This window comes from Panthera pardus, unplaced genomic scaffold (assembly GCF_024362965.1).
Source record: "Panthera pardus isolate Hobbes unplaced genomic scaffold, ASM2436296v1 HiC_scaffold_2, whole genome shotgun sequence".
Lineage (NCBI taxonomy): Eukaryota > Metazoa > Chordata > Mammalia > Carnivora > Felidae > Panthera > Panthera pardus.
In genome coordinates this window covers 42,656,705-42,677,795 of record NW_026526765.1, presented here as the reverse complement: position 1 = coordinate 42,677,795, position 21,091 = coordinate 42,656,705, and the positions used below count along the sequence as shown (strand labels likewise).

The 21,091-nt window shown below is 57.7% G+C and overlaps 1 protein-coding gene across 1 annotated transcript; it reads right to left on the bottom strand.

Annotated features, from left to right (window-relative positions):
• Window positions 1-1,069: 1,069 nt before the first annotated feature.
• SLC6A7 (solute carrier family 6 member 7) lies at window positions 1,070-20,943 on the bottom strand. Its single transcript, XM_019464409.2, has 14 exons — window positions 20,386-20,943; window positions 15,194-15,377; window positions 13,415-13,546; window positions 12,997-13,231; window positions 12,436-12,574; window positions 10,872-11,006; window positions 9,278-9,381; window positions 9,023-9,147; window positions 8,005-8,117; window positions 7,626-7,757; window positions 7,044-7,143; window positions 6,768-6,868; window positions 6,055-6,222; window positions 1,070-2,778 (listed from the first exon to the last, which is right to left on the bottom strand). The coding sequence occupies exons 1-14, from the start codon at window positions 20,416-20,418 to the stop codon at window positions 2,569-2,571; spliced, it is 1,911 nt and encodes a 636-aa protein (XP_019319954.1). The 5' UTR covers window positions 20,419-20,943; the 3' UTR covers window positions 1,070-2,568.
• Window positions 20,944-21,091: the final 148 nt, after the last annotated feature.

The window sequence follows — 21,091 nt, the reverse complement described above, 5'->3', positions numbered from 1 at the left end:
TGTGGCAGCACAGCCTGTCTGGGAGCAGCGGAAATGGGAAAAGCGGGACAGACTGGAAGATGGGGCCAGGGAGGGCAGACCAGGAACCGCAGGCCCAGGAGCAAGGGGAAGTGCGTCCTGGAGGGACTGGAAGTGAAACTGGTGGGCTCCACAAACTCCTGGAATTCTCCAAATCCAGACTGGGAATCTGGGAGAAGAGAAACCTGGACTTCTAGGATCGCCCATTCTGGACTCCCAGGACCCCAGGCTGCACCCAAGAGGCTGGGCAATGAGTACTCACAGGACCTTGGCCCGGGGCCTGGGGTCTGTCCTAGAGACAGCTGGGGGGACTGGAGAGTGCCCTCTCCTGGGCTGGGGCCACTGTGCTGGCACCAGGGGCCTCTGTTAGCAAGACTGGAGCCTGCCCCCAAGAGTGTGGGAAGAGGCACCTTGAACTGTGAAGGCCATTCTTGTGCCCTCAGCAAATTAGCAAACCCATCACTCTTCCTCCACCTACTGCCCCAAAGAGGGGCAGGAGGGGGCCTGGCTCTTTGTTAGGGGAAATTTATTAATATCCAAAATAGGCAGCGGCCTTTTCTCCCCACCCCTAATCAAAGCCTTTGCAAACACCTGGGCTTCGCATTTGAAAGGCCCTGGGACTCTTTTATGTGGCAACGTCCTGCCAGGAGGGGGTGGGTCGCACCAGCCTGGGAAACTCTGGGCCCCTCCTAACCCTGGTCTTCTAGCCCCAGCTGCACCTGAGGGTAAGGCTGGGAAGCAGCTGGAGGGGGAAAGGGGACGGCCTCCTGCCTCAGCTGGGTAGTCTCGAGCAAGTCTTCCCCTTCGGTGGGCCTCAGTTTGCCCAGATGTACAAGGGGGGCAAAGCAGTCTTCAAGGGCTTCCTCCTCTTCACCACCCTTCCTCAGCCCACCCATCCACCACGGCCATAGCACAATGGCAGAGCAAGTGTCAGAAGCCGGGGGACCCAGGGAAGCAAACAGCTGAGCCTCGGTTCCCTCAGCCGTCAGCCGGAGAGCCCTGGGCTGCCCAACTCATGGTTCTCAGCAGTAAGGAGAAGGGGTGAGAAGGATGAGCTCGTTGGTGTTTATTGACAACAAATGGACGGAACATGGATGGGCTGGGGAGACAGCAGGAGAAAGGGCACAGAGGCCAGCCCCCTGCACGAGGGTGCTCCGCCCCGCTGGGGAGCACTGTGTGGGCAGAAGCTCTACTCAGGCATTCGCACACCCCACCCTCATCTCTTGGGGGCGAGTGGGGGCCCCAGGACAGCCCCTCCTGTGCCAGGGACTGAAGATGCCAAGGCCTCTGGCCACGGGGCTGAGGAGTCGGCTGCCCTGGGCTCGCTGGCTCCACCCCCCCACGCCTGGGCCCGGGGACCCGCGTCCCGGAGCAGGGGTGGGCAGCATCAGGACCAGACAGCCACATGTGCGGACCATCTCCAAGCCTCTTAGTTGCCTTGGTCGTCCACAGCCAAGGCCAACTTCCCAGCAGTGCCCGGAGCTGGAGGAGACAGTGAGGGCCGCCAGGGCAGGGAGAAGGGAATGCAGGGGCTTTGGGTCCTGACTAGGACCCCTCACTCCCACCTGTCCACTTGTGTCCTCTGTCCTAATCATGCCCAGGGCTCCCTACACCGGAGGGCGGGGTCCAGTGTGGGAGGCTGCCGGCCTTTATCTGGGGGGGAGGGGAGTGTGGGGTCCTCCTCCTTTCCCCACCCCACCCCCTCACTCAGGCCACCGCCCCTCTTGCCTGCCCTCCACAGGCCTGCTTCCTCCCCCCTGTCCCCTCGAAGCCACCCTGCACGCTGACCCTGAAAGATATTCTATCGAAAGCACACCCAGATCATGCAAAACCCTGCCCACCCCACGTCCCTCCTCCCCCTCCCCCTCATTCGTCATTCCCACCTGGACCCTGCTGTAACCTGGGAACACTTTGGTTTCTGCCCGGGGCTCCAGGGGAGGCACAGGGGTTACAGGGGGGCCTCCACACCCTGCCCTCCTCTTCCTCTCTCTCTCCCAACTTGCCCCATCCTCCAGGGCCTTCAGGCCCCACCTCCTTCAGGAAACCTGGTGGGCACATGAGTCCACAGGGGTCCTTCTCCCACCTGACTTGCTAACCCTTGATGCCTGGGGCCTCGTGGGCCTTGCCATGCCCTGGGCGTCCCTGCCCAGCTTGGATTCTGGCTGTTCGAAGTGTATGGGGAGCCTCCCCTAGAAAAGAGAGGAGTCTGGGCCCTGAACGGAGATGAGAAGATGCTCCCACCTGCCACGTGAGAAAGGGAGCTGGTTGGCCAGCAGGCCTGGCATCCAGTCCCCTCCGCCATGTGACCTTGGGCAAGTCCCTCCTCCCTGGCCTCAGTTCATCCATCTGCGAAATGAGGGCTGAGCTCTGAGTGGGTTTGTGTGCACACGCGGAGAAGGTAGACGGAGGAGAGGCAGAGGCCACAAGAAAGGACTTGCACGGGGGACCGGCATCACCCGGGGCAACCTCCCACGGCCTCGGGGCCTCTCAGAGCCCCAGAGGGCACAGCTACCCTTTGCGGCCAGGCAGGCTGCCCGCCTGCCTTCTGTCTCACATCATAGACTCCTCCTCCTCAGCGATCTCGCGGTCCACCTCGATGGCAGTGTTCTCGAAGCTGGTGATGCCCCCGTACTTGCGCATGTGCACCATCAGTGGCTTGGGTGACTGGCTCCCCACTAGCGTGGCCACGTACATGCCAGTCCGGTTCTCCTCCAGCGACGGGCCCCAGTCCATGGTCGGTCGGCTGGCCTGCTGGAGCCGCTGCAGCAGAGCAAGGAGAGCGGTGAAAACGGCCGGCGCTCGTGGTGGAGTGCTTCCTGGGGCCGGGCACCGGACAGAGACATCACCACGGCACCTGGATCAGTCCGCGCAAGAATCGCAGGGGGCCCGGGCGGTAGCACCTTCCCCAGGGGAGTGAGCCACACGCCTGGATGAGAGTCCTGCTCTGCTGTCACGAGCTGGGTGGCCTTTGAGCATGGAATTTAAGCTTTCCATGCTCTGTTTCCTCCTCTGTAACTTGGGGATCATGATGCCCTCACGGGCAGGCCCTGAGATGCAGCACTTAGCAGGGTGCCGGGAACAGGGCAAGGCCCAGTAAATGGTGTCTGCTGTGACTGCAATCCAGGAGCCCACTCTGGGTGCCTTCCCCTAAATGCTGAGTCCTAAGGAGCTGGGAGGTTTGGGAAAGAGCCAGGAACCAGGAGAACTGAGACAGGACTGTCGCTGACCTTCCAAGTGTCTAACATTTGGCCTCGCTCTGACTCTGATGTCTGACCTTTCCCTCTCAAGCCCCAGTTTCCATGGGAGGAGGGAGGTGACTAAGACAATGACTAAGTCTGGACGTTCTAGGGTTCCTCCCTTTTCCAACTACATTCCCAAAAGCCTTCTGCCTGAGCTGCAGGGAGAAGAGCCCCAGACCCTTGAAGGCAGACGGACAACCAACATCAAGTGGAGCCTTGCTGGGTGCAGATTCAAGGAGGATAACGTGTGCGGTGCCCTTAGCCCGAGGCCTAGCATGGCTCCATACTCAAAGCATGGTGACACTTAACTGTTGTAGAGCACGTCACCCCACTGCTCAGAAATTTGCCAGTGGCTTATCATCTCACTTAGAATGGAACCCAAAGTGCTCACCATGGCCTCCACGTCCTGGCCCCTGTCTGCCTCCCTGACCTCAGCTCTGACCACTCTCCTTCTGCCCTCACCTGCTCTGATCCAGTCTCGCTGACCCCCTTGCTGCCCTCAAACATGCCAGCCCCTCCTGCCTCAGGGCCTTTGCACCGGCTGTCCTTCTACCTGGAATGCTCTCCCCTTCCAAAGCTAGATAGATCACCTTGTCGATTTGGTCAGGTGTCTGTCCCCACACACACCCCCACCCCCCTGGGAGGTCTTCCCAGACACCCTGGCCAAAATACCACCTTCCATCATTCTCTATTCCTAAACTTAGGTTTGTTTTTTGTTTTTGTTTCTGTGTTGTTTTGTTTTTTTTTTAAGTATAGTACTTACCACTATCTTTATGTATTTGTTTGTTTATTGTCTGTCTCCCACATTAAAATACAAGCCCCTTGAGAGCAAGGACTTAGGTCTGTTCCCAGCTGCACACTAGTGCCTAGATCAAGACTTCCTGACCTGAGAACTGTGGACGTCTCGGCCTGGAGAATCCCTGCATAAGGGCTGTTCTGCACACTGAGGATGGTTAGCAGATCCCTGCCCTCTCCCCACTGGATCCCGGGAGCATCCCCTGTGCACACTGTACTCTTACGACAATCAAAGTGCCTCCAGACATTAGCAAATGGCTTCTGAGGGCAAAATCGCCCCCGTGAGAATCCCTGGTGGGGAACAAAACATTCACCATGTTCCAGCCTTATGCTAAATGTGGGCTTCTTCAATCCTTACAGAGTCCCTGGGAAAGGGGCATTAAGACTTTCATCGTCTACTCCCACAGATACTATCTGGAGGTAAAGTTCAGCAAGGTCGGTCACCTTGGCCAAGCTCACACAGTGGTCATCCTGGGGTTTGAACCCAGGCAGTCTGATTCCATCCTAAACTTTTAGAATACTCTGCTTTTCTGCCCCTCACAGCTCTGAAGATGCTGACGAGCCTCTTTTCTTCTCACAGCAACCCTTATGGGTAGGTGTCACTGTCCTCACTTTAAGGAGAGAGAAAGCAAGGTTCAGAGAGGTGTGTTAACTTGCTTAGGGTCATGCAGCTGGCAAAAGGCAGCCCTAGGATTCCTCCTAGTGTGTCAGTGCTAGAAGCCCTGGTTTCTGAAGGTGGCACTCCGGACCTGGGCAAGTCCTCTGCAGTGCTGACCCCATAACAACATGGCCCCGCCACCTGGCTGTCTCCTCCTTTCCTTTGCAGACACCCTGGCTCTCACGCAAGGAGACAGGTTTCCTTTAGAGGTACAGGTGGGGCTCCCGAGGTTCAGAGAAGGCAAGGCGTTTGCTCCTAGTCACACAGCAATTGGAGACAGAGCGGTGGCTGGACTCCAGGACTAGCCTGTGGTCTGGGTGGTGCAGTCATTTCTGCAGGGGGAGGGCTCTGAGCCTCTCTCCAGGTGGAGATATGAAGGTGGGGTGGGGGGCAGCTGAGGTGCAGTGGAGCTCTATGGGAGGTGGGAGAAGCTGACGAGCAGGCTGGGGGTGGTGTATGGAGGGGCACAGGAGGCTCGATTTGTAACCAGTTCCGGTGGTGTAAATATTCCCACCAAGGTCAGTTTCAAGTTATTGATGGTTTAACAACTGGCTCACAATATCCCTGAGTATTTAACAATTAGCTCTTATGAACCAGCACAAGCTGGCTCTCTTTGGGGGTCCGTAGGCTCTTCCCAGGCCCTAGTAGCCTCCCTCAGCTCTGCTCACTATGACAGCCTCTTGCCCCCAGAGGACTCCACACCCATGGCGTCAGAAGTCCCGAGAGTGTGATGAGGCTCAGAGAGGGGCAGAACATTGCAGTGGTCACACAGCATCACAGCACACCCACTGGCCCACTCCCCTCTTCTGAGGCCTGCAGATCCCCGTGCCCAGACAGCTTGCATTCTCTGTGCTTTCTAGATCTCTTCACAAAGCCTGGCGTGGGCAGGGCTCCCACCATCAGCCCGTTCTCAGGCCACCCGTGGGCTGCAGCAGGGAGAAGAGTGAGAGTCCACCCTCTGGGGTCCCTGAGTGTTGCCTTCTGACCTTGAGTTTCATAGGGAAGCTTTGGGCTGGTGACCGGAGTCTGGGTCCTGACCTTTGCCTGACTCACAGTGGGACCCTGGGCCATTCCCTTGTCCTCTCCCCAACACACGTGGACACTGGCCCACATCGGTGGTCTCTGGAGTGTGCTCCCGCTCAGAGGCCTCGTGTGGCCCCGGGGGCCACAGGGCAGGACCCGAAGCCCCTTGAGACTGCATTACCCCAAGCAGGATTCATAGCTCAGGCTATTGGCTGGAAAAGCCTGCAAGGCCCTGGATAAGGTGCTGGTGCAGATGTGTTCTGTTCCAGCAGGTGGGCCCGGGGCCGGGCCACGGGTCGGGAAGACCAAGGGCAGACTTACCTCCCAGAGCGAGCCCTCCTCCCGGAGCACGGCCACCAGCATGCCGGCTGGGATCATGAGGCAGGACAGCAGGCCCATCAGGATGCCCAGCAGCTCCGCCCAGGCTGGGAATCTGTAGCTGCCATACTCTGAGGGCTGGTACTTGACGATGCTGTATACCAGCAGGGCCTGCAGGCGGGGGCCCCAGTGTCACAGTGGGCTTTGCACAGGCCCCAGGGCTTGGGGTAGCCCAGGTCTGAGCTACCCGAAGGCCTGAGGGAGCCCAGCTCAGAGCCACCCAGTGTCGGAGATAACCTTAGCTGTGCAGAACCTAAGATGGTCCATCCTCGGAGCCTTTGCGAGGCCTGAGACAGCCCAGCTCTGAAGCACCCAATTCCTGAGACAGCCTGTGCCTGAACTGCTTCAATTCCAAGGCCAAGAAAGCACAGACACAAGCAAACACACGAGCCTCAAAGCCCCCGCCCTAAGGCCCCGAGGCCTGAGAATGCCCCACTCATTTTGCCAACCAAATGCAGGGCTAGGCCCAGCCTGGCTACAACAGCTGGGGACATCAAGGGGACGGGAGTAGACCAAGATCCTGGTGCCCACCCACCCCTCAGCCCTGACAGAGGCCCACTCCGGGCCAGGGCAGCCCCGCCAGCCTGAGTGCCCAGGGCGGGGCCCTACTCTCAGCCCCGGGGCCCCAGCCAGCAGCCTTCTTTCCCACCCATTACCAGAAGCGTGGCCGGGGACAGGAACAGCCAGCAGGCCCTGAAGTACAGGCCCGGCTTGAAGCCCAGCATCATGTGGATGTCCCGGCAGAACCTCTGGATGCCTGCACGGGGGAGGGGAGGAGAATGGCCCCACCAGCAGCCCCTCCTCCACCCCAACTGCCCCGACTGGAGACCCTGGCCCTTGGGACCGGGGACCCAGTGCAGGCGGGCTCCAGAGTAGACTCCCACCCTCCCACGGTGGGGAGCCTCAACGCCGCCTCCCGTGGCCCCTCTCACCATACACCCGGGTGACGGCGAGGCACGTGGTGATCACCACCACCATTAGCCCGAAGCTGGCGCTGTAGTCGTCCAGAAGCACCAGCCAGTACATGCCCCCCTGGAACACAAGTCACAGCTCTGGGGTTCCCTCACCCCGGTCTTGCTCCCTGCTGCGACCCCTTCTCCAGGCAGGAGGTGGGCAGGAAGCAGCCAGGCCAGCGGTGACAGCAAGACGGTAACAGTGGGACTGCTGTCTACCTGCCAAGCCCTTTACACACACCATCTTATCTGAGTCTCACAACAATCCTAGATGTAGACCCCCATTTTATTGGTGGGAAAACAGGCTCCGGGAGGGGAAGCCACTTGTCTTGGGGTCATTCAGCCAGAGCAGGAACCAGGCTGGAGCCCAGGTCTTTTATACTTCCAAGCCAGGACTCTGGGTCCTAGACCGAGCTGCCCTCGGGGAGGGCGCCTGGGGTGGGCCAGCTTCCTCCCGAACAGGAACAAGCCGGTAGCCCAGGGAACGATCACTGACATTGCTGTGGGCGCCTGCCCCTGCCTCACCCACCAGCTGCCCACCCACCCCGAAGCACCACTCACGTCAGTGGTGAGGACCAGCCCCATCAGGTACATGGCCACGCAGATGAGCCCCGAGAACACAGCCTTCTTGGGCCGCAGGTAATACGGGAACTCGTCTGTCACAGCTGTCACAATGGTCTCCAGGAAGGCAAACTGGGGGGAGGGGGGAGGAGGGTCAGAATTCTGCCCCCCTCACAGCACACATGCACAGACACCCCCAGAGGTACACACAGACACATCACATGGATACATCACACATAGACACAGCACACAGAGACGCACACACACAGTTGCACATCTCACACAAAGACACACATCACACATGGACACACACAGACGCACCCACCTCACAGACACAAACACACACCACAGGGGGCCCGCTGGCACACACGAGGCTCACCTGGCTATCCAAGCCAAGAGTCAGGAGCATGAAGAAGAAAAGGAAGGACCAGAAGGGCGACAGAGGCAGCATGGTCATGGCCTGTGGGTAGACGACAAAGGCCAGGCCGGGGCCTGGGCCAAGGGCACAAAGAGTCAGCAGCCTGGGGCACGGGGCAGGCCCCCCACATGCACACTCAAACACATGCGGTCGCTTACATCCACCGGGGCACACTAGTTCAGCCAAGCCCAGAGACGCACGCTATCTGCACACCTCTAACACTTAACTCCTAGGACGCGGGCCGGTGCATTGCTGGTGCTCAAGAAACATAGATTGATAAAATAAATGGATTAACAATGAGTGTGTGAGAGGTGCCTCGATGGCTCAGTCGGTTGGTCATCTGACTCTTGATTTTGGCTCAGGTCAGGATCCCAGGGTCGTGGGATCGAGTCCCACATCGAGCTCCATGCTGACGATGGAGCCTGCTTAAGATTCTCTTCTCTCTCTCTCTCTCCCTCTCTCCCTCTCCCCTGCTCTCTCTCTAAAATAAAAAAAAAAATGAGTACATGAATAAACCCAAGACCCAACGTAAAACCTCACTTGCATACATTTATGTATACCATCACTGACACAAACAATTCCACTAACACACACACTTAGACACGTCCACTGGCACAAGACACTGATTCACATCCTCATTTGAACCCTCAGTTCACGTGCACATGTCCTCTTGACATAGGAAATGACTCACTTGGACAAACAAGGCAAGTTACTAAGACGTGATCAAACATAAGACACTCTCACACAGAAATCCATTTATCTCCGGACTCAGGTTGATGCACACCCCCTCTGCACTCGGACACCCAGAGACCGGCAAAGACACACGCGTTCGTGTGTGCGCAAACCCACACACGCACTGGACAAACCCATCCGCGACCTTGCCGGTCCACACTGTGCTCCCTGGCCCAGCCCCAGCGGTGCCCCGCCCCCCCGCCCCCCCCCCCCCCCCCCCCCCACCAGGGCTGGCCGGCCTGCCCACCTGCTTTGGCCACTTGGTCCACAGGCACACCCAGCTCCTGAGACATGTAGCCCAGCACAGAGAAGATGGCGAAGCCAGCCAGGATGCTGGTGATGGCGTTGCCCAGAGTGACGATGAAGGTGTCTCTGCCGGGAGAGGTCCGGGCACAGAAGTCCAGGCCAGAGTGAGCGGGCCCCGCCCTCACCCCAGGAGGCCCGCCCTGGCCAGCCACTCTCCTCCCTGCTCTGGCCTCGAGGGCTCTGAGGCTGCACTGACCTATAGATGTTCTGGTGAAACGTGTTGTAGGAGGCAAAAGTGAGGAGACCCCCGAAGCCCACACCCAGGGAGTAGAAGATCTGAAGAGCAGCTTCGATCCACACCTGTGGCAGGAAAGGGTGCAGATGGAGAGCAAAGAGAAGGGGCTGCACACCGTGGCATCCAGAGGGCCAAGGAAAGAGGAGGAAGGAGGTGGAGTGAGAGCGAGTCGGCAGGTCCAGGGATGGTACGGTAAGGAGCCCGGCTCACAAGTGACACGGGCTGGGAGCAAACCCTGTTCCAGCACTTACACTGCAGGACTGGGGAAAGTCCCTTTCCGGGCCTCAGTTTCCCCATCCAGGATCTAGATGATCGCTAAGCTTGGTCCAGTTCTGAAGGAAGTGGCGTCTCACGTAAATTTTCAGTAGATTCATATTGACAATAAGCCCATTGGAACCCCTTTCCCTCTTCCCTGGAGTTGGAGGGACCTGGATTTGATTCTAGCTCCCCACTTTCTAGCTGTGTGGCTTAGGCATGCCACAGCTTCTCCCTGAGCCTCGGGCGCCTCCTCTGAAATGAAGGTGGTGGTGAGGACTAATGACCACGTATGTGCAAAGTGCTAAGGCGTGGTCAGGCGGGCATCTGTTAACAAATGAGAAATGTTAAAGCCGTCGGTACCATTGTTTCCATAATTACAAATGCCCTCCTTGGGGTGTGGAGTCAGATCTGGGTTGGAATTCCGGCTCTGCCACTCCCTAGCCCCGTGACCTTAAACTTATCACTCTTTTGGGTCTCAGTTTCTTCATCTGTAAAATGGATGAATAATGTCTTCCCTTTTTTTACATTTCTTTTTTAAGTTTTATTTATTTTGAGAGAGAGAGAGCACACACGTGCTCGCACGGGTTGGGGGGGGGGGCAGACAGAGATAATCCCAAGGAGGCTCCACACTGTCAGTGGGCACCATGAGTGCAGAGCCCAACACGGGGCTTGAACTCAGGAACCAGATCATGACCTGAGCCAAAATCAAGAGTCAGACGCTTAACCGACTAAGCCACCCAGGTGCCCCTTAAGGTTTATATATTTTTTTAGGACTCTACATCAAATGTGGGGCTCAAACTCATGACCCCAAGATCAAAAGTCGTACGCTCCTCTGACTGAGCCAGCCACGTGCCCCAGAATAATGTCTACTTCACAGGATGGTGAAGAATAATAAGTGAAAAAGACACACAGTGTTGAGCACAGAGCCGAGCCCAGGGTCTGGTAGCAGGGGCCCATCACATGAAGGATTCCTACCCCCTTCTTTTTTTTTTTTTAACGTTTTATTTATTATTGAGAGACAGAGAGAGATGGAGCATGAGCATGAGCATGGGAGGGCCAGAGAGAGGGGGAGACACAGAATGCGAAGCAGGCTCCAGGCTCCGAGGTGTCAGCACAGAGCCCAACGCGGGGCTCGAACTCGCAAACCGCGAGGTCATGACCTGAGCCCAAGTCAGATGCTTAACCGACTGAGCCACCCAGGTGCCCCCCCCACCTTCTTTTCCCCAGGGGCGCCCTCTTTCTATTCCCTGGCTCAGGCCTGACCCCTCCCTCTATGCCCCAGCCCCGAGGGCCTCACCTTGGAAGACAACAGATGGTGGAACTGAGGGGTGAGATAGAACTGGATGCCCTTCCAGGCCCCTGGGAGGGTGACTCCTCGGACCAGCAGCATGAGCAGGATGAGGTAGGGGAACGTGGCCGTGAAATATACCACCTGAGGCACGATAAGTGGGGAGGGAAGGCAGGGGTGACCTTCCTTCCACCCTGCTCCTTTTCCAGAAGTCCCCATTTTACCCAACTCGCCTCCCCAACCTTTGGGTAGGCCAAGATGAGAAGAGCCATCATCCATGATGCTTTTCTTTCATTCCCTGCGCCCCTCCCTCCACACATGGATCCCTCAGCAAAGTCCTGTCGCTGCTTCCCAAGGAGTCCCTGACCCACCCACTCTCTCCAGCTCTGCAGTGCCCTGGTCCAGGCTGCCTTCGCCCCTTGCCCGGAAGCCTTGCCTTGCAGGGGTTATGAGAGTTTCCCCTCCGATGCGTCCACCCCCCGTGCCCCTAGCCCAGGAAAGCCCACCTTGCGTGGTCAGCAGCCACTGCACATTCCCAAACTCCCCTCCATCCTGTCTCCACCTGTTCCCAAACCTCCAGCCACTTTCTCAGCAAACGCCACCAGGTCTCAGGCTCGTCACTGTCCCGACTTGCACCATGATTGTTTCTCCCCTCTTTCTCATTGGTTTCTACCCTACCTTTCTAGTCTTTCTTTTGGTTCTGTTCCTCGTGGGCGACACTTCCCAGCACTTTGCACAGGGACAAGTTCTAATTTATAAATGAGTGAATAAACCACTCAGAAGGTTTCCAAGTCTTTCTAAAACAGCTTCATGGTCCTTCCCACCCTTCATAACCTCAAGTGGGCATCCGTGGCTTTGTCTGCCTCGCATCCATCTGGCCTCCTTCAGACACCAGTCACCTGACTTTCCCTAGCTGGGACTGACCCCATTCCCAGCTCCAGAGGTGGGCACCTGACCAGACCCAGCCAAGCAGAGCACCCCACCCTCCTGGCCACAGTGATCGGTTCAGGGATGGGAACATGACCCAGCCTACACAGTGAGACCCAGTTCTAGGGTTTTTGAGAAGTGGAGCAAGGGAGAACCTTTCACCAAGCAGGTAAGATATGAAGCACTCCTGAGAGACCAAGAGAACCACATTCCTGATAACATCCTTTGAACCCCTAGACCCAGCTGTACCTGAAGCACACCCTCTGGACTTTCTAATCGAGTGTGACAACTGGGTTCTGGTCAGTTACCTCTGACTCATACACCCACCTTCCAAGCATTCAACAAACACATGCGGACGGAGCCTCTTCAAAGTGCCAAGCACTGGGTCAAGATGCAAACTTGAGTAACAGATCAGTCCTGTCCCTGGCAAGTTTCTAGCCACTGCCCACCCTTACCGTCACATCTTTCTTCCTCCCCCTTCCCAATCCCTAGCCACCCACCTCCCCCCTCCCCGCCCCTGCCCCTGAACTTTTTCCAAGTAGGAAGTCTATTCATCCTCTCAGGCTCAGTCCATGCCCTGCCTCCTCCGGGAAGTCCTCACGCCTCCCAGCCCCTCAGGCCTCTAGGGCCTCCCAGAAGGCCCTACCTTGCCCGAAGACTTCACGCCCTTGAGGATACAGAGGAACACGATGACCCAGGCAAGCAGCAGGCAGAGGCAGAGGTTCCAGCGGATCTCCCCAGGACTGCCAATGCCCCGGCTGCCTTGGATGTGGAGAACGTAGCGGCTGTGGGGATGGAGATTTGAGAGTCCTCTGGTCACCCTGCCACACGCCACACACGCGGGGCAAAGCCGCGGCCAGCAAGGTTCCTATCACTGTTGTCACCAGCATCACAACTGTCCGCCAGCATTTACTCAGCATGATTATCCAACAGGCTGGATGGCACAATCGTACCTTTTTTCCCTTAATCCTCACAGTGACCCTCAGAAATATATGACCAGACCCACGTCAAAGGCAGAGCATCAGAAGCCAAATATATTGGGTAAGGTCGCACAGCTGGTCACTGAAGAGCTGGGATTAGAACCGGGGTCCACCTAACACCAGCACCGGCACTCGGCCTTCCGGGTGCACGCCGAGCCCCTGGGGGACGCCGGCCCATCCTCGCCCCCTCCCTGCTGCCGGCGGCTAGGGGCCCGCGGTGGCCTGACCTCCAGTACTCCTCGCTGGGGCTGACGGTGCTGGTGAGGTTGAGGGGCAGGGCTCCATTGCCATCCTTGGAGCCTCTGTGCTCATGGCAGAGGTCTGTGTTCCACCAGTTGCCACAGTGTTCCCAGGGCAGGTTGCTGGTGAGGGAGGCGAAGAGGTAGAAGAGGACGTAGGCGATGATCATGTTGTAGTAGATGGCCACCAGGCCTACGATGAGCAGCATGGCCGCGCCGGCACCTGGGGGTGGGGGGAGTGTGGGCTGTCCTCAGGTCGAGGCCTCCTGCAGGCCAGGCTGTGTGGCCTCCGGAAGCCATCCCCTCTCTGAGCTTCATCCCCCCGTCTGCCTAGAGGTTGGGGGAAGGGGGGCAGCCTCCCTGCCTCCCCCAGGCCCGGACCCCTCCCGGGACGATGAGGTCTCACCTTTGAAGAGGGGGCTGATTTTCCAGACGGCCAGGGGTCCCAGGCTGGAGAACTGGCCCAGAGAGAGCTCGAGGAAGAAGAGGGGGATGCCACAGATGGCCAGCATGAGGAAGTAGGGCACGAGGAAGGCACCTGCGAGGAGGAAGGAGGTTGGGGAAGGTCTCGGGTGGGTCAGCTCCCCTAAAGCCCAGCTCCGGCCCCGCCCCTGCCCTGATGGCAGACACCTGCAACCCCATGGAGCACTTCTCGTGCGGACTGGGACTGTCCTTTTATACCAGCTCACTGAGAGCCAAGGGGGCTGGTGGGGATCTCCCCACCTCTGCAGCCCCAGGGCCCAGAGGAGGGCTGGGCCTCGAGCAAACACTGAGTGAGTGAACGAATAAAGGAGTGAATTCCCTGCCAGAGAAAAGTGCAAACGCCTCAGTATGGAAATGAATGAACACCCTGCAGAATCTGGCCCCGATCTACCTTCCTGCATCCTCTCTGCCACGCCCCCTTAGATGCTTGTGGCATCCTGTGTGCCCAGTATCCCTCCCCATTTGCTTCTCATACCGGTAGCCATCTCCTTTAGAGAACTGCCCACCACTATAGGGCTCTGGGAGGGCTTTCACTCACAACAGCCACCCCACCCCACCCCCTCAGATGTATTTATCCCAAGCCAAGCCAGTTCAAGACCTTCCCTGCGGTCCTATATGGATTCACTCAGAGAGAACAGCTCTGAGGATAAAGTCATTCCAGAGTTGTCTGTGCCCCCCCCGCCCCCGCCAGCCCAACCTCAAGGAGGGAGACTGTCCCAGCAGAAAATGAGGTGAGCACCCAGAAAGAAACAGAATCGGGAACCAGGGAAAGGGAGAGCCAGCAGAACTGGGGCCATTATCGAGTTCCTAGAGCATCAGAGGCCAGCTACAGTCCCACACTTCCTGGTCACAGCAATTCATCTTTTCCTTGCCTCATCTACTCCTATTTGGATTTCTGTCGCTCTGCCAATGGGTGTTTCTTCAATGAGTTTGGCAGAAACGGGAAGGAGGCTTCGAGGGCGGGTGGGAGCACACTGGCTCTCGAGAAGGCAGAATGGAAGGTGGAATGTTGGGTCGGCCACCAGATGACCTTGGACAAGGAACCTGGCCTCTCCAAGCCTTGGCAGTCAGATCAGGAAAATGGTGCAGCCCAGGAGGGTTGTCATCAGGGTTAAGTGAGAACACTAAGCCCGGGGCCTGGCAGATGGTGAGTGTTCAACCCCAGCTACTGTTAATGAGACATCGAACAGTCACTTGATGGCGAAGCAGGGACGGCGGAAGATTTGTTGAAGATGGGGGAGACTTCACGTATGCAGTCTGAATGGAAGGAACCAGGACAGGAGGGCGGATCGAAGATTTGAGAGTGAGAACTGACTGATGGAGTGAGGTCCTGGCGGGGGTGGGGGAGAAGGGGGGGATGGGAGAACTTTGAAAGCACAGTGATCGCTGAGAGGCAGATAGAGGCTGCTCTCAAGAAGTGGAGGAAGCCTCTCTGCCCATCTCTTGGGGTCCGGGAAGGGCCAAGGCCTTGGGGGAGAGCCGAGTAGGTATCCGCACTGGGCATGAGGGAGACAGAGGAGGGGATGAGTGATGAAAAAAGACAAGGCAGAGGGAGCTCGCTTCTCCCAGCCCCGTGTCACTGCTTTCAATTCTGCTCAAGGTCGCAGGGGAGATGGTGGCCAAGGCCACTTAAAACCTCACTCCACCCCCAGCCGTGGCCTACTAGCCTAGATGCCCCTCTAGCAGGCCCTCGGGCCCCTACCTCCTCCGTTGGTGTAGGCTCGGTAGGGGAAGCGCCAGACATTCCCCAGGCCCACGCAGTAGCCGATGCAGGACAGCAGGAAGTCCAGTTTGCCTGTCCAGTTCCCCCGGTCTGCGGCAAAGTCCACATCCAGGTCCACGTCCCCCTGGTCACTGGGGGTCATCAGTAGGTCTGGGGTAATGGGCTGCCAGTAGGAGAGACCAAAGGGGTGAGGGAGAAAGGTGAGGCCAGGGTAGCACTGTGATGCCTCCACTCCCCTAAACAAAAATAAGAATATAAAATCAAACAGGGCTAAATGCAAAGATACTCTCCTGCTTGGGAAAATCAACCGCTCTTGCCTGGGCTCACGTGGTCCTACGCAGGAGCGTCTCTGGGTTGCAGGGAACTACAAACGTATGAGGCCAGCAGGATGGCTCAAGCCCTAAGAGAGCTACCTGGGTCTCAGTTTGGTTAGCACAGAGGTCACATCAAGGGACGGTCCTATGTTGATGACGATGCGACGATGATCTTAATGACAGTTACCGTGGACTGAGCTCTTACTACACGCTCCGCGCACTCAACGTTTCACCTGATTTCATTCTCAAAATAACGCTACGAGCTAAGTAAGTACTGGTCTAAGCGCTGCTTCACTCATGAGGAACATCGAGGCTCACGGAGGTGTCAAGATTTTATGCGGCTGGCTGGTGGAGAGCTGGGTCTCGGGCCCAGAGCTTCCTGACACTGGAGCCCGTGTCTTCAACTGCTGGTGCTGGCCTTTTTAAAAAAATTGTTTTAAAAATGTTTACTTATTTTTGAGAGAGAATTAAATTTCTTTAAAAAATGTTTATTTATTTTTGAGAGAGAAAGAGAGTCAGAGTGCAAGCGGGAGAGGCAGACACAGAATCCAAAGCAGGCTCCAGGCTCCGAGCTGTCAGCCCAGAGCCCCATGCGGAGCTCAAACCCACAAATGGTGAGATCATGACCTGAGCTGAAGTCGGACGCTTAATCGGCAGAGCCACCCAGGCGCCCGTGGTGCTGGCCTTTTGTTACTCTATTCTGGGCACCGTATTTTAAGAAAGACATAGGTTGGAGCATGTCCACTGGGCAGGTGGCCAGACAGGACGGTGTTCAGGAGAAGTAGTCACAGGAGGACAGGGGAGAAGTAGGGGCCCTTAGCATAGAAAGAAGAGGCCTTGGAGGGAACACGGGTTCCCCTGAGGGAGGAATTGAATTCATTCTCTAGTGGCTCAGGGAGGCCTATGGAGTGCTGTGAATCTTAGTTCACGAGCAGAAAGAGGCTACTGAGTTCTGGTCTATCTCAGAAAGTCACAGTCTTCCTGTCATTACAGGAGAGATACGTGCACAGAGGGGAACGGAAACCAGCGGTCCCTAAGAGCCCTTCCTGCAATTTAAGGAGGGTGGGGAAGTGCACTGGGCATTCTCCCTTCAGACTGGGGCTGGGAAATGGAGGTCCTCCTCCAGCCGCTTAGAATGCTGGCTCTGGGGGTGAGTTAGCCTGTAGGGGAGCCCAAAGATATCAGGATAACTATCTACAATTCAGAGAGCAGTCCCCAAAGGGTCTCCTGAAATGGGTCAGAAGAAAGGGACAGCTACACCCTTCCTGCTTGCCTCTGAAATTCAGACCCTTGGCAGAGAAGAATGGAGCTGCAAAGAAGGCCGATTATCAAATCTCATGGTTTTGAGAGAGGAGAAAGGACGCCCTGTTTCCTGCTCAGCAGTGGTTATAGGAAAACAGTCATATCTCTGGACTGGGAGTCAGGAGACTACAATTCTAGCCCCAGGTCGGTGGCACTTCACAGTGTGACTTTAGGAAAGAGTTTTCTGAGCCTTGTTTCCCCATTTAGACATAGAAGGCATTGAATAAATCAGTGTTTCCAAAAACACATCCCTTTGGATGTTCACAGGTGCTCAGCGGCAAAAAGGATTCTTGAGGCAAAGGAGTTTCGGGAGGGATCGCCTGGGTGGCTCAGTTGCTTAAGCATCAGACCCTTGATTTCAGGTCAGGTCATGATCTCATGGTTTGTGAGTCTGAGCCCCGAGTTGGGCTCTACGCTGACATGGCTGACAACGTAGAGCCTGCTTTGGATTCTCTCTCTGCCCTCCCCCCCGCCCCCCGCTCTCCCCACTCCCCAGGCCTGTGTGCACACTCTCTCTCTCAAAATAAATAAGTAAACTTAAAAAAAAAAAAGAAGAAGAAGTTTGGGAAACACTGGGTTAACACAAAGCAAAAGTTTTCTTTACTGCAGGGCTTGTCAGATCCTTTAATGGACCAATACCCACTGCAATTCTCCAAATAGGGACTAGAACAGACAGTATTCTGCAATTCTATTTAAGAAAAGGGTTTTAAGAAGCTAGTATGCTGAGCTTTATTCAGAGAAGTGTAGGTCTATCTATTAGTCTTCTGGTTCTAATGGTCTGTGAGGGAGGCTTCACCAGAGGCACTTACAGTGGTTGAAGACCAGATCAGATCCTAGCACAGGGACTCAGTAATCAGTTATTGATGACACACTTTTCCCCCCCTCAAATTCCCCTTCCCGGCACCACCCAAGTAGGTGTCTACACACAAACTGGGTGGTGACAGAGGAGGCTTTGCAGGGATAAAGATGGGGAAGGGAGAGTGCAGGTGTCACAGGACTGGAGGTGTCTGGCTGGCTGCGGTGACAGGGTCGGGGCAATGGGTTCAGGGGGCAGAATGGGGGTAACAGTACTGAGGTGACTCTCAGTGACAGTGGCGACCATAGTAATGATCCTGCCTGAGGCTGGCTGTTGGCCAGAGGGCCAGTGGTAGCAAGGACAGCCTGGCATAATTATGGGTGATGGTGATAATGAGGAAGAGCGTGAAAAAGCCCTTTCCAGTAACTGGGCTTGTGGTGATCTCAGACATGCTGGGCTGAGGGTAGCAATGGCCCCCAGACTGATCTGAAACTCACCCCTGCCCTCTGATGCCCCTTTCCACAAGGTCCCTCCCCAGCTGGGTGGGTACTGGCTCTCCGGAATCACTCCCTGCCAGGCGAGCTCCAGGAGGTATGGAGGAGCAGCTAGTTAACATCGGCCCCTGAAATGGGGCAGTGTGACAGGCCAGTCACCCTGTGACCACCCCCCAACCCTGTTCAGGCCAGCTGGCAGGAGGGCCCAGTAATGAGGTTCCTCTGATCTCTCCTGAGAAGCTGCTGCCCTTTCTCTGCTCACAGAGCAGTCCCGGCTCTCTGTTTCCATGGTGACAAGAGTTCCAAGAGCAGGATGCTGCCAGCTCTTCTGTCCCCCACCTCCTCCGATCAGAGGGAAGCCTGCTCCTGCTCCAGGGACAGGGGATTGGGTCCTCCAAAGATGAGCCAATCTCAAGACCACCTGGGGCCCCCAACCCCACCATGGATGAATCCCAGGAGGCTGGCACAAAGAGGACGGGACTGGCTGGGAGACAAGTGACCAAATCAATGGGGCAGGGTTGGAAGCTTAATGAGTCGCTTCACACTTCCGCCTGTGTGTGAAGCTCCCACCCCCGGTCCCCCCCCCCCCCCGCCCCGCCGCCTATCCGGAGTCACGCAGAAACAGAATCGTGGGTTTGCCAGACCTGCACCCCCTCTTTTAAGAACCAACAGATGTAGGTCACTAGCAGCAGCAGGGGCCAGAAGAGGTTAGCCTGCCCCAAGCCAAGGCTCTCACACCTTCTTCAGGATGCAAGAGACAATAGAAATGTGGAGTCCAACTTCATCATTGTGCAGATGAAGACACTGAGTTTCAGGGAGGGAAACAGACGAGCCCAAGGTCAAACAGCAAGTTAAGGGCAGACTAAGACCTGAACCCACACTCCCTGACTTTCAGCCCAGTGCTCGTCTCTGAACACCGCTGTTCCTTTGCTGATACCTGGCATTCCTCACTCCCTGCCCCATTCACCTTGAGACCCAAGGAGGGGACACAGAGGCCAGGCGGCCCCACCCCTGCCCTGTTGGTCCTAGGCTACTGAGCCCATCTTTAGGAAAGCAGCTAGCTGCATCTCCCACGTCTGTTTTTGCCTTGTCTATAAAGTGGGGCTAGAGAGACTTAGCCCCCAGAATTTTGGAGGATTACGTGAGATAAGCCTTTACAGACTATGGCTATTTACATACTGTGTGGTCTGGTGGCAGTGGAGAGGGGAGGAAAGGAAAGGAGAGAGAGTAGGAGAATGGAAAAGAACGGAGGGCAGGGCCCAAGAAGACCCAAGACACACACCGATGGCCCCAGATGCAGGGGCAGAGAGCGTGAATGGGGGGGGGGGGACACAATAACACCAGCCCCTGTGAGTTCTCTCTCATATCTACACCTACCGGCCCTGTGGGGTCACCACATCCCCCACCCCCCACCCCCCACTCTTAAGCCCAAAGCGAGAAAACTTGACCCCACACAGGCTCCTCGGGCCGGGAGGTCTGACCCCACAGGAGGAGGTGGGAAGGGGCTGAGGTCCCGGCCCAGGGCTCCAAGAACACAGATTTGCCCACCTCTCTCATGCCAGCCTCCGCCCCACCCCCGTATCCCTTGGGTCTCCCATTTCCTCCCTCCCTGCCTTCGCCTCCTGCCAGCCCTGCAGTGGGGCAGCCTGGGGTCTTAGCAGGGAAGCTAAAGCCGGTGGGGAGGAAGCAGGTGGTGGGTCCCCGCAGGGCAAAAGCGCGGGCAGGAAAGATAGCGTCTCCCTGCTGGCTCTCCGCCGCTGCTTCAGTGTACAGCGCACCCGATGAGGACCAGGGCGGCTCCCCGCCCCCCACCCCTGTAATTAGTCCAGCTCAAGGCTGGCCCTCGGCTATTCTTACATCCCCAACCCCAATCAGCCCCCGGAGGAAACAGGCGGGGGGCTGGGGAAGGGCGGGCGCCTGGCCCCAGCCGCCCTACCCCACGCCTCCTGGGGTTTCAGACACCTGTTCGAAGGACCCGGCCCAACGAACCTCGGTCCCCTCACACACATCCCGACCCCCAGATGGGGAAGGCCGTGTTGCCAACCCTCCTCCCAACCGCATCCCCCCCCACCCCCCTGCCCCAGCAGACCGTGACCCCGCCCCTCCTTGCCATCTAGCTCAGCCCCGACTCCCCCAGAACCTCGCAATGGTCCAGGCGCCCTCCCCGACCCTCCCGGGGCCTGGACGGGGGGCGGGCCTCTCTCTGCACTCCGCCTTCAGGTGTGCCCCCGCCCCCGTGTGCGCCCCCTCGTCCTCGTGCCCTACCTTGCGATGGTGAGCTCCCTGGAGCTTCTTCATCTTGGAGGGCGGGTTACCGGGGCTTCCGGGCTTGCCTTCCCCTGAGAGCAGAGAGCGAGCGAGGGAGCCAGAGATCGCGCAGCCGGCCGGCCGCCGCGACTTTGCCCCGGCGGCTCCCGCGCACCGGCTGGGGGGGCGCGGGCTCGGGCGCAGGCGCTGCCGTCTGTCGGCTGCGGGCGTGGGGCGTGGGGCGTGGGGCGTGGGGCGCGCGCGCCGGGCGCCACGAACGCCCTGCCTCTCCCTGCGCAGCGCCCCGGGCTGGGGAGGGGAGCACGGCTGCGCCCGCGTAGCCACCCAGACAGACGGCTGACGGACGGACAGCCGGGGGATGCGCGCGCCCCCGCACGCAGAGCTGCGGATTGGAGGGGCCCGAGCGCGGGAGGAGGGGGGTCCGAGACGGAAACCCTCGGAGGTCCGGAGGCCTCGGGCCGCCGTCTCCTGCGTGACCTTGGGCAGGTAACCTGCCCTCTCTGGGCCTTCCTTTCCCCAGTTGGGCAGTGAGTGGCAGGCCACGTGCACGGACACTAACAGCCGGGCTCTAGGTTCCAGCGATCCAGGCAGCGCCTCCTCTTTGCTGTGTGACCTTGCCCACATTCCTTAAGCGTGCTGTGCTGCCTCTTCATCTGGAGAATGGGGTTAAGAATCTGCCCTCCCTTACAATGATGCGAGGAAC

What these genes read in the sequence shown, in the direction of transcription:
- SLC6A7 (XM_019464409.2), bottom strand. Translation starts at nt 20,418, where the DNA reads ATGAAGAAGCTCCAGGGAGCTCACCATCGCAAG. An exon ending in TTTCACCAGAACATCTATAG is followed by an intron (nt 9,148 to 9,277) that starts GTCAGTGCAGCC and finishes CTCTCCCGGCAG; the next exon opens with AGACACCTTCATCGTCACTC. An exon ending in GGCTGGTCCTCACCACTGAC is followed by an intron (nt 7,144 to 7,625) that starts GTGAGTGGTGCT and finishes CTTGTGTTCCAG; the next exon opens with GGGGGCATGTACTGGCTGGT.